The sequence below is a fragment of the Hemiscyllium ocellatum genome, chromosome 16 (assembly GCF_020745735.1).
Source record: "Hemiscyllium ocellatum isolate sHemOce1 chromosome 16, sHemOce1.pat.X.cur, whole genome shotgun sequence".
NCBI lineage: Eukaryota > Metazoa > Chordata > Chondrichthyes > Orectolobiformes > Hemiscylliidae > Hemiscyllium > Hemiscyllium ocellatum.
The window spans coordinates 76,356,976-76,369,961 of NC_083416.1; the positions used below are offsets into that span (position 1 = coordinate 76,356,976).

At 43.5% G+C, this 12,986-nt stretch overlaps 1 protein-coding gene across 1 annotated transcript in view; it reads right to left on the reverse strand.

Moving 5' to 3' along the window:
* Nucleotides 1-12,986, reverse strand: part of LOC132823489 (calcium/calmodulin-dependent protein kinase type II subunit alpha) — a 240,250-nt gene that overhangs the window by 71,749 nt on the left and 155,515 nt on the right. The window contains exons 5-6 of the mRNA XM_060837410.1: nt 9,148-9,213; nt 3,096-3,168 (exon numbers count right to left, since the gene is read on the reverse strand). Coding sequence (XP_060693393.1) covers nt 3,096-3,168; nt 9,148-9,213 — 139 coding nt within the window. The remainder of the gene's footprint in view (nt 1-3,095; nt 3,169-9,147; nt 9,214-12,986) is intronic.

A 12,986-nucleotide genomic window follows, 5' to 3' on the forward strand; every position in this document is an offset into this window, starting at 1 on the left:
TGTGCAAGGTAGGTGAATTGGCCATGCTAAATTGCCCATGATGTTAGGTACATTAGTCAGAGGGAAATGGGTCTGGGGGAGGGTCGGAGTGGACTGGTTGGGCCGAAGGGCCTGATTCCACACTGTAGGGAATCTAATTTAATCAGGGACCGTTCCCTCCAGGTCATCATGGCCCACTGTACCTTCACTCCTCACATCACTCCTCCCCCTGCAGCCCCATGGCACCTTCCTCTCCATCCGCTGAAAGTGTAACGCCTGCCCATTTCCCTCCTCCCTCCTCACTATCCAAGGATCCAATCACACCTTCCAGTTGAAGCAACCCTTTACCTGCACTTCTCACAACCTAGCCGACTGCATTCGCTGCTCGCAATGTGGTCTCCTCAACATCGGGGAAATGAAGTGTAGACTGGGTGACTGCTTCACAGGACACCTACATTCTGCCCACAAGTAAGACCATGAGCTTCCAGTTTCCGGCCACTTTAACACCCCACCCTGTTCCCTGGCCAACATCTCTGTCTCGGGCTTGCTGCAGTGCTCCAATGAAGCTCAGCGCAGGCTGAAAGAACAACATCTCATTTTCCACTTAGGAACCCTGCAGCTCTCCAGACTCAATATCGATTTCAACAATTTTGGGGCATGAACTCTGTCTGTCTTTACTCCAACCCTCACACAACAGGACTTGTTATCACATGGTTTGCTGTTACACACAACCCATTGTTCATCTCTGACGCTCTACATTAGTAGCTATTCATTCTCTTAGGCTAATCATTATCCACTCCTTTGTCTGTCCAACTGCTCTTCTCTCTCTTTGGACTCCATCTCCACCTCTCATTTACTCATTACTCATCCCCCACCCTATCTTCTGCATATAACCTAACATTTTCTGAGCTGCCATCAGTTCTGAAGAAGGGTCACTGGACCCGAAACATTAATTCTGATTTCTTTCCACAGTTGCTGCCAGACCTGCTGTGTTTTTCCAGCAATTTCTGTTTTGGGTTTTTTTTGGAACACCAAGATGTTGCTTGAGATAGAAAGTCTCAGTGATGAAGAGAATCTGGATTTGTTTTCCCTGGAGCAGAGGCGTTCTGATTAGGGTATACAGAATTATGAGAAGTGTAGGCAGAATAAGTAGTAAGAATCTCTTCCCCATGGCAGAGAGCATCGAACGTTACAGCACAGTACAGGCCTTTCGGCCCTCGATGTTGCGCTGACCTGTGGAACCAATCTGACAGCCACCTAACCAACACTATTCCATTTTCATCCAAATGTTTATCCGATGTCCATTTCAAAATCCTTAAAGTTGGCGAGTCCACTACTATCGCAGGCAGGGCGTTCCATGCCCCTACTTCTCTCTGAGTAAAGAACCTACCTCTGACGTCTGTCCTATATCTATCACATAAGAGTTTAAAACCAGAGAATACTATTTAAAGGTGAGGAGGTAGTGGTTTAGAGGAGATGTGAGGAAAGACCAGATGGTGATAGAAATATGGAACACACTGCCTGGAACACACTGTCCAACAGCATATGGAGGTTATTGGGCTAGTGTAGGTTAGGTAGACTTTGGTCGGCGCAACATAGAGGGCCGAAGGGCCTGTACTGCGCTGTAATTTGCTATGTTTTCTATGATTGGGTGATGGAGGAAGGTACTCCCCAATATCTGGAAGAATGCTTAAAATTGCAGGGTATAGAGGGTTATGGGCAGAGTGCAGGTAAATGGGATTAGAGTGTTTTGGTGTTAGACCTGGTGAGCTGAAGGGCCAAATTCTATGCTGTATTACTCTATGACTAAATATTATTGAAGAAAGAAATAGATTTCTGGAAACCAGAGATATAGATATGTACAGTCATAGAGATGTACAGCACAGAAGCAGATCCTTCGGTCCAACAGTCCATGCCGACCAAATATCCCAACCCCACCTGCCAGCACCCGGCCCATATCCCTCCAAACCCCTCCTATTCATATACACATCCAGATGCCTTTTAAATGTTGCAATTGTACCAGCCTCCACCACTTCCTCTGGCAGCTCATTCCATACACGTACCACCCTCTGCATGAAAAAGTTGCCCCGAGGTCTCTTTTATATCGTTCCCCTCTCACCCTAAACTTATGCCCTCTAGTTCTGGACTCCCCGATCACAGGGAAAAGACTTTGTCTATTTATCCGATCCATGACCCTCATGAGTTTATAAGCCTCTATAAGATCACCCCTCAGCCTCCGATGCTCCAGGGAAAATAGCCCTAACCTATTCGACCTCTCCCTAGAGCTCAAATCCTCCAAACCTGTCAACCTCCTTGTCAATCTTTTCTGAACTCTTTCAAGTTTCACAACATCTTTCCGACCAGAATTGCATGCAATATTCCAACAGTGGCCTAACCAATGTCCTGTACAGCCACAACATGACCTCCCAACTCCTGTACTCAGTACTCTAATGAATAAAGGAAAGCATACCAAGCGTCTTCTTCACTATCCTAATTACCTGAGACTCCACTTTCAAGAAGCTATGAACCTGCACTCCAAGGTCTCTTTGTTCAGCAACACTACCTAGAACCTTACCATTAAGTGTATAAGTCCTGCTAAGATTTGCTTTCCCAAAATGCAGAACCTCACATTTATCTGAATTAAACTCCATCTGCCACTTCTCAGCCCATTGGCCCATCTGGTCCAGATCCTGTTGTAATCTGAGGTAACCCTCTTCGCTGTCCACTACTTTTGGTGCCATCTGCAAACTTACTAACTATAAATCTTATACTCACATCCAAATCATTTATATAAATGACGAAAAGTAGTGGACCCAGCACCGATCATTGTGACACTCCACTGGTCACAGCCTCCAGTCTGAAAAACAACCCTCCACCACCACCATCTTCTACCTTTGAACCAGTTCTGTATCATATGTCAATAGGTATGAAGTGAGGGGTGGATTTTGGCAGTGAGACACAGAATCAGACATGATCCTTCCTTTTGCTCCTAGTTTCTTTGTCTGTTTACATTTCTGCTATTCCCTCTCCAAGGCCTTGGCAGTATCAATCTGCTCGATCTACCTGGAAGACCAGGAACATTCCTGCTCCGTGGGTAAATTGTCAGGGTGCCTCACCTTGAGATCTCGATGTACAATTCCCATCTGGTGACAGTGTAGAACAGCCTCCAGGATCTGTTGAATGCAGTGACTGGAAAGAATACAACACAAGAAAAGGATAAGAGTAAAAGTGATCATCACTGGACGTTGTACATACCATGACAAACATCATCAAGACACGACTTGGAGGTGCCAGTGTTGGACTGGGGTGGACAGAGTTAAAAATTTCACAACACTAGGTTATAGTCCATGATCTTAACCTCTACAACCACCCGATGAAAGAACGGTGCTCCAAAAACTATAAACCGGTTGGACTATAATCTAGACAGGCTGAGATTCAATCTGCGCTACCACAGGGTTTGATACTGCAAGTGGAGACCTTTGGCCCATTGTTCCTGTACTAGCTCTTTGGTAGAGATGTACTATGATCCCTCTTCCCTTGCTTTTATCCCAAAGTCCTAATTGTTTTTCCCTTCAAATATTTATCCAATTCGTTTTTGAAATCCATCACTGAGCCCAATCATAATTCATTGTATTAAAACAATTCCCCCTTTCTCTCCATTCGTTCCCTTGCTAAATTATTTTAGATCTGTGTTAATAATCCTTCTACTACTAGCAATTATTATTTCTTATTCAGTCTCACAAAACTATTAATGACTTTGAATCTCCCTACTAAATTTCTTTTTAATCTTTTCTCATGTAAGGAGGAATCCATCTCTCCACATAAACATAGGAACATGAACTTCCTCATGTCTGTGTCACACCTCACTGGGATGGTGTGCTCAAAATCAAGCCCCATTATTCCTGTTGCCATTACAGAAATTGGACATTTTATAAAATTCCTCAATTTACCTTCTTTTAGATCCAGGTTGAGGGAAAGCATGGACAGCGTTTCTGTACTCAACAAGAATGCCTATTTATTACAAATGCAGAGATTCTAGCTCCAGGTAAATGAGTAAGTGTGGGCAGGCAGTGCTGGAATCTCTTGTGGCCATTTCTCTCTCAAATATCTATACCATTTGGATACTGTTGGTGGGTGGTGACCTCTGAGGGGAAGGCTGCAGCCAGGCACCACGACTGGCTTTCTTGTACAGCAAGGTGGGCCAAAGAGTAGGCCGCTAATGACAGGGGCATTATAGTCTGGGGCACAGACAGGTGTTACTGTGGTTGCAAGGAAGACTCCAAGATGGTGGGTGGCCTGATGCCAGGGTCAAGGATGTCTCTGAGTGGGCACAGAATCGTCTGTAGGAGGAGGGTGAGCAGTTAGAAGTTATGATCTGTATTGGTACCAATGACATACACATGTCCGGTGAAGAGCATCCAGGAAATTAGATAGAAATTGAAAAGCAGGACCTCTACGGTTGTAATCTTAGTATTAATCCCAGTGTCACATGCAAGTGAGGTCTAAAACAGAAAGATAATCCAGTTGAATGTGTGGCTAAAGAGCTGACGCAGGAGGGTGGTCTTCAGATATCTGGATCATTGGGATCTCTTCCAGGGCAGAGGGTACATGTACAACAAGGATGGGTTCCATCTAAATTGGAGGGACACCAATATTCCAACAGGGAGACTTGTTAGTGCCTCTGGAGGGTTTAAACTAGTATGGCAGGGTGCGCGGGAACCGGAACAGTAAGTCACCACATGGAGTGATTGAGGAGAAGAAATGGGCTACATCAAGTCAGTCTAATAGGAAGAACAAGCAGGGCCAAGTTAATGAACATGGCGGGACTAGTTGTCTGAAGTGTATTTATTTTAATGCAAGCAGTATAATGGGTAAGGCAGATGATCTTAGAGGGTAAAAACAATGACTGCAGATTCTGGAAACCAGATTCTGGATTAGGGGTATTGTATCCATTGCTCCCGATGTGGTCTCCTCTATACTGGGGAGACTGCACGCCTTCTAGCAGAGTGCTTTAGGGAACATCTCTCAGACACCCGCACCAATCAACCACACTGCCCTGTGGCCAAACATTTCAACTCCCCCTCCCACTCTACCGAGGACATGGAGTTCCTGGGCCTCCTTCACCACTGCTCCCTCACCACCAGACACCTGGAGGAAGAACGCCTGATCTTCCGCCTCGGAACACTTCAACCCAGGGCATCAATGTGGACTTCAACAGTTTCCTCATTTCCCATTCCCCCACCTCACCTCAGTTCCAAACTTCCAGCTCAGCACTGTCCCCTTGACCTGTCCTACCTGCCTATCTTCTTTTCCACCTATCCACTCCACCCTCCTCCCTGACCTATCACCTTCATCCCATCCCCCACTCACCTATTGTACTCTGTGCTACTTTCTCCCCACCCTTCAGGCACTGTATTCCTGATGAAGGGCTTTTGCCCGAAACATCGATTTTACTGCTCCTCGGATGCTGCCTGAACTGCTGTGCTTTTCCAGCACCACTAATCCAGATGATTTTAGAGCCTGGACTAATACGTGGCACTGTGATGTGGTAGCCACTACAGAGAGAAAGGCAGGACTGACAGCTCAACATTCCAGGGTTTAGAAATGTCTTGGTAAAGGAATCCATGGGGTGAGATAGAGAAGGATATAAAAGATGTGGATTAAGGAGAATGCCATAACTGTGTTGAGAGAGGACATCTGGGAGGGCTTATCCAGTGAGGCCACATGGGTACAACTCAGGAATAACAAAGGTGCAACCACTATGATGGGGTAATACTGTACACCTTCCAATAGTCAGTGGGAGACAGAGGAACTGATATGGAAACACATCACAGAAAGATGCAAAAACAGTTATTATAGTGGATGATTTAATGTCCTGGGACAGCTAGTGCCAGGGGCTTAGATAGGGCAGAATTTGTTAGGTGCATCCAGGAGGGATTCTTGAAACAATACACAGATAGCCCAGCTGGGGGAGAGGCTGTATTAGACCCTGTATTGGAGAGTAAAAAGTGAGGTCTGCAGATGCTGGAGATCAGAGCTGAAAATGTATTGCTGGTTAAAGCGCAGCAGGTCAGGCAGTATCCAAGGAACAGGAAATTCGACGTTTCGGGCATAAGCCCTTCATCAGGATTGGAGAGTCAGCCTGGCCTGATGATTACTATCTCAGTGGTGGAGCATTTTGGGAACAGTGATCATAATTCTGTGAGTTTTAAGATACTTATGGATAAGGAAAAGATTGGTCCTTGGGTGAAAGAGCTAAATTGGGGAAAGGATAATTACAACAGTGTTACTGGATTGGGGGCAGCTATTTGACATGTGGGAGTCTTGTAAAAAGCTAGTTGACCAGAGAATAGGACCAGCGTGTTCTTGTGAGGATGGCAAGATTCGGGAACCTTGGTTAATGAGAGATATAAGCTTAGTTAATTTGGAAACAGAAATCAGGCAAGGCCCTTGAGGAATATAAAGGAAACAGAAAAGAAATTAGGAGGGTTAGAAGGGGCCATGAAATGTAAATCAGATTAAGGAGAATCATTTTGTATGTGTATTAAGAGCAAGAGAGTAGTTAGGGAAAGAGTCGGTCCTCTCAAGGACAAAGGAAGCAATTTATATCTGGAGCTAGAGGAAAGGCGGGTGAGGTCATTGATGAGTACTTCACATTAGATGATGGGGTATGTACAGAGAGGGGTTTGTTGATATTCTAAGGCATGTTGATATTATGGAGGAAAGTGTTGACTATCTTGAAAACCATAAAGGTAGATAGGACCCCAGGGCCAAATGGGATCTATCCCAGGATATTGAAGGAGGCAAGAGAGGAGATTGGTATCTTGACAGAGATCTTTATATCCTTTTTAGTCACAGGCAACATGCCAAAAGACTGGAAAATAGCCAACATTGTTCCTTTCTGCAAAAAGGGCAATATAGATAATCCAGGAAGTTATAGGCCAGTGAGCTTTATATCAGTGGTATGGAAATTATTGGACAAGATTCTTAGGGACAGGATTTACTTGCATTTGAAGAATTATTAGGGATAGTTAGCATGGCTTTGTGTGAAACAGGTCTTGTCTCACAAATTGAATGAACTCTTTGAGGAAGTGATGTAGATATTGAGGAGGGTAGGGCAGTCAATGTTGTCAACATGGACTTTGTTAAGCATTTGACAAAGTCCCTGTGGTCCAGAAGAATAAATTGCATGGAATATCACAGAGTCATAGAGATGTACAGCACGGAAACAGTTGGAAAATTGGAAGGAGAGATGGCACCTGGAATTCAATCCAGACAAGTGTGAGGTGATGCATTTTGGGAGGTCAAATACACGAGAAAATTATATTGTAATTGGCTGGACTGTTTGGAATAGTGATATACAGAGGGATCTTGGGGTGCAAGACCATAGCTCCCGTAAGTGGAAAAGCAAGTGGATGGAGTGGTAAAGATGGCGTGTGGCATGTTTGCTTTCATCAATTGGGGCATCGAGAAATAAGTTAGCAAGTCATGTTGCTGCTGTATGAAACTTTAGTTAGACCACATCTGGCGTACTATGAATTGTTCTTGTTGCCACACTACAGAAAGGATGTGGAGCCTTTCAAGAGGTGCAGAAGAGGTTTAGCGGGATGTTGCCTGGATTGGAGTGTACCAGCTATAAGAAGTTAAAAGTCACACAACACCAGGTTATAGTCCAACAGGTTTATTTAGAAGCACTGGCTTTCAGAGCATTGCTCCTTCACCAGATGGTTGTGGAGTCTAAGATCATAAGACACAGAATTTATAGCAAAGGTTTAGTGTGATGTAACTGAAATTATATATTGAGAAAGACCTGAATTGTTTGTTCAATATATAATGTATAATTTAATATATATATAATTTCAGTTATATCACACTGTAAACGTTTGCTATAAGTTCCGTGTTTTATGATCTGATACTCCACAACCACCTGATGACGGAGCAGCACTCCGAAAGCTAGTGCTTCCAATTACACCTGTTGGATTATGACCAGGTGTTGTGTGACTTTTAACTTTGTACACCCCAGTCCAACACAGGCATCTCCAAAGCTATAAGGAGGGGTTAGACAATCTTGGATTGTTTTTGCAAGAACATTGGACGCTGAGGGGGGCAACCTAATTGAGGTCTACAACGTTATGAGAGGCTTGGATAGAGTGTATAGTCAGAGTCTTTTTCTGGGAGCAGAAACATCAAATACCCAGGGGCAACAGTTTAAAGTGAGAAGAGGAAAGTTTAAAGGAGATGTGTGAGGCAAGTGTTTTTTTACGCAGTGGTGCCTGTAATGTATTGCTATGGGAAATGGTAGAGGTAGATAAAATAGCAATGTTTAAGAGGCATTCAGACAGAGAATAGCAGGATATGGGTTACATGCAAGAAGATGGGATTCATTTAGAATGGCATCATTTTGGCACAGACATGGTGGGATGAAGGGCCTGATTCTGAGCTTTATTGATTTACGTTTTATTTATACTCTATGGTCAAAGGGGAGAAGTTTTAGGATTAAGGAACAAGGCAAGAAGAGGGGAGTAGAACCAATTAGATTGCATTTGTAAAGAGCTAGCACAGATGCAATGGGCCAAGTGTCCTCCTTCTGGGCTGTTTCATTCCATGATTTTAAACTGTACCTCCCTGTCAATTAGTCTAGTGAGGGGATAGTGAAGACATGTGCCTTAAGATTCCGTAATTCTGCACATTTTGAAATCAAACAAATCGCCTCCTGCTCTTACCCTCTGGATGTGGTTATTGCTTCATAACCATTTGGTCTCCTTAGTTTCTGGGTCCAATTGTACCTTGTTAAGAAATTCCCTCCTGAACAGTGTTGTGAGTCAATCCAAAGCAGGTGGACTGCAGCATTTCATCATAATCTTCTCAAGCGCAACTGGGAACGGACAGTAAATGCTGGCCCAGCCAGAGATGCCCATGCCCAACAAGTGGATAAAAAGAAAGACTTCATTCAGTGGAGTGTAATACCCGAGAGAGAACTTGAATTTGCGCTCCTCGCCTCCCACTGCCCCAATCTCACTCTCAGAGACAAGCTCCACCGACCTGGGAATGCCAAATGCTCCAGGTGAGAGGCAGATCCAAGGTTCAGTTGTGTTAGAGAAAGCACAGGGCAATGAGAACTAATTGAATGAGAGTGCCCACGTGGCAGTGTCCAAACTGTGCACTTACCTGGCATCAGCCTCACTGTAATATTCACGAGCCACAATGTCTTCAAACAGCTCGCCACCAGTGATTCTGTAGAGACAGAAGAAAGGGAACTCATGAACCATGTGGTAAGCATGCAAGTGTGTTACAGTTCCAGAGACATTACAATCAAGAGCACACCATTTCATCCGACTGATGTCGTAAGGTTAGTTAGGGGTTATGGATCAAAGGTAATCCACATCCATGTTAGTGAATAACCTTTATTAAGTATATACTTTATATAGAGGAGAGAGTAAGAGTGCAAGTTCACAAGCCTTAAGCACTGAGATTATAATTCAAATGATTAGAGGGAGCACCACACTGTCAGAGGGTCATTGTAGAGGGAGCACCACACTGTCAGAGGGTCTCTACTGAGGGAGCGCTGCACTGTCAAAGGGTCAGTACTGAGGGAGCGCTGCACTGTCAGAGGGTCTCTACTGAGGGAGCACTGCACTGTCAAATGGTCAGTACTGAGGGAGTGCTGCATTGTTGAGCTGAGGGTTAAGGTGTCAGTATTGAATGGATTTCTGTGACCCTAGATTCTCCCTCGAGGGGAAATATTGTCTCCATATTAAGCTGTCAAGTCCCTAAAAGTCTGGAAGATTTCAATTAGGTTGAATTCCAGAAAGTACAAGGAAAACCTAATAAACCTCTCCTCATAAATCGCTCTACACCTGGAATCACCTGAGTGAACCTCAACTGGACTGCCTCCAATGCCAGTATATCTTTCCTTAGATAAAGGACCCAAAACTGCTCATAGTGCTTGTGACTAAAGTTTTGAAGGATTTTAACGCGTCCTCCATATTGCTATACTCTATTCCCTTTGAAACAGAAGCCAACAGGCTCAATTACCTTCTGAAATTGGATGCTCGCTTCAATGATTCACGTATGAAGATCCCCAAAATCGACTGTGCTGCAACTTTCTACAGTTGAAATAAGATTGTGCACTTTGGCCGGGAGAATGGAAGAGTTGAATGTTACTTAAATGGGGAAAGGTTGGAGTGTTTGGGGGATTGGCCTTTGAAGACAGAAATGAAGAGGAATTTCTTCTCTCAGAGGTTAGTGATTGACAGAATTCTTCACTGCAGTGGGTGACCTAGATACCTAATTTTTTTAATCAGTGAGGGAATCAAGGTTATGGGCATAGGACAGGAAAGTGGAGTTAAGGATTATCAGAGCAGCCATTGAATGGAAGAGTGGACTTGGCTGAATGGCCTACTTCTGTTCTGAGGTTCTATGACCCTTTGTGTGGAGGGTGTGCTGCAGCGTCAGAGCTACTGTTTTTCAGGTAAAACATTGTACTGAAGGCCTAACTGGCTGTCCTTTCAAGTGGAAATAAAAAAAACATAGCCACATGGGCCAGCATGTGGCTCAGTGGTTAGCACTGCTGCCTCACACTGCTAGGGACCTGGGTTCAATTCCAGCCTCAGGCTACTGTCTATGTGGAGTTTGCAACTTCTCCCTGTGTCTGTGTGGGTTTCCTCCCACAATCCAAAGATATGCAGGTTAGGGTTAATTGGCCATGCTAAATTGCCCATAGTGTTCTGGGTTGTGTAGGTTAGATGACATTAGTCAGGGGTAAAATGTAGGGGAATAGGTCTGGGTGGGTTACACTTCAGAGGGTTAGTGTGGACTTGTTGGGCTGAAGGGCCTGTTTCCACACTGTAGGGATTCTAATTCATGACTTTGATGAAGGGAGGTGGGGAATCTCCCAGGTTCATTGGGTCATATTTTGTCCCTAAGTTAACAGAACGTACAGATAAAATTATCTGAACATTTATCAGAGATTGTGCTCATATCAGCTAATAAATTTAATTTAACCTAACAGTGACTACCCTCATTAAAATAAATCCATTATCTGTGAATCCACTCTATAAATGCAAATCTTACTTTGCTGACAAGTAGATCTAATAAATATTCAAAGCAAGACATTGCCCGAGGGGTGCACTAAAAAGGATTCAAGTCCACATGCCCCAATGCACATGAAATATTGTTTGTTCCTTCAATCATTTCTCCATGGAATGGTTGGATATGGAGGTTTGACTATTCGGTGTTCTGCCAAATATGACAGAATACTGCCTGATTACTGGGCATGATTTATTCTATCCTTTTGTTTAACCTGACACTTCACTTCCAGTGAATTCTATTCTCTTTAAGATGATGGATGATTTAAGGCTTCAATTAAATCAGAGTCGGTGAGATACAAAGTAAAGATCCTTCTTACATTGCCCCAGAAAACAAGTCCAAAGCATATCCAGAAGGGTTTAATATAGAGTAAATCTCCATCTACAATGTTCCCACCAAACACTCCCAGGATAAGTACAACATAGTTCAGAAAAACTGTAAAGCTTCCCCTACATGATCCCCATCAAACACTCCTTGCACACACACACACACGTCTATTGGGTTCATTTGCATTTGCAGATTTGTATTTGAAGATACATTCTATTTTGTTCAAAAAGCACACAGCAAATTCATGTGACATTTTATAAATACCTGCTTTGGAAATAAAACCAGTCTGACTCCAGTTTGAGATACAGACTTGAAACATAGCCTCACACCTAAAATGCATTGTCTGGCCTGAGGTTTCACCTTTATTCTGATAAAACCAAATGTTTTATCTTGGGACAGTGACTTGAAAGAAATCTAAGATTTACATATTAATCAATTGAAACCTGCACCTTCATTCTAACTGATGAAAGACTTAATAGCCATCTAGGTTTGTTCAATATGTTTGCATAAGTTGTCTGACCCTTCGATCATTTACTGATAAATTCTGTGTCCAATGTATTCTCTTGCACTAGCTGCCTGAGGAAGGAGTGGGGGCTCTGAAAGGTTGTGGTTTCAAATAAACCATTTGGACTATAATCTGGCGTTGTGTGATTTTTAACTTTGTCCACCTCAGTCCAACACTGGCACCTCCGCATTACGACTCCCAGGACAGGTATAGCCTGGGGTTAAATCAGAGTAAAGCTCTGTCTACACTGCCCCCTCAAACACTCCTAGGATCTGTACAGCATAGTTCAGATACAGATTAAAGCTCTCTCTACACTGTCCCAATCAAATGCTCCCAACATAGGTACAGCATGGGTTATAAACCAAGTCAACCTCTCTCTCTAATATTCCATGAAAGACCCCCAGCATGAGGCTGGATACAGAATAAATCTTCCTCTACACTGGAAAAAACAGCAATTGCTGGAAAAACCCAGCAGGCCTGGCAGCATCTGTGGAGAGAAATCAGAGTTAACGTTTTGAGTCCAGTGACTCTTCCTCAGAACCCTACAATTCTCCTCCACAATGTCCACATCAAACACTCCCAGGAGGGCTACCGCACAAGGTTAGATATAAAGTAAAGTTCTCTCTATAATGCCCCATCAAATACTTCCAGGACAGGGATAGCATAGGGTTAGACACGGAATAAATTTTCCTCTACACTGTCCACATTAAACACTCCCAGGACAGGCACAGAACAGGAATGGTTTATTTACACTGTCCCTTTCAAACAAACCCAGTATATTCTGATGCTCATAACATGTGGATTTACAACACAGGGACAGTAAAGGATATAACAATATAAATTAGCTGAACAAATGGAACCCATTCCACTTATTGACTGTCGACTTTTTGATCATTTGTTTTCGGTGCAGAAATATACCACATATGATGAGCTCCTGCCTGAGGCATAGAGACAATCTGCAAGAAAAACAAATGAGCTAAAAGCTTGCTAAGCACAGAGCTAATATTCAGACCAAAGTACTGACCCAGATCACTGGGATTAAATAACAATCGCTTGCAAATATGTAGTCCCTTTAACATTACAAGTT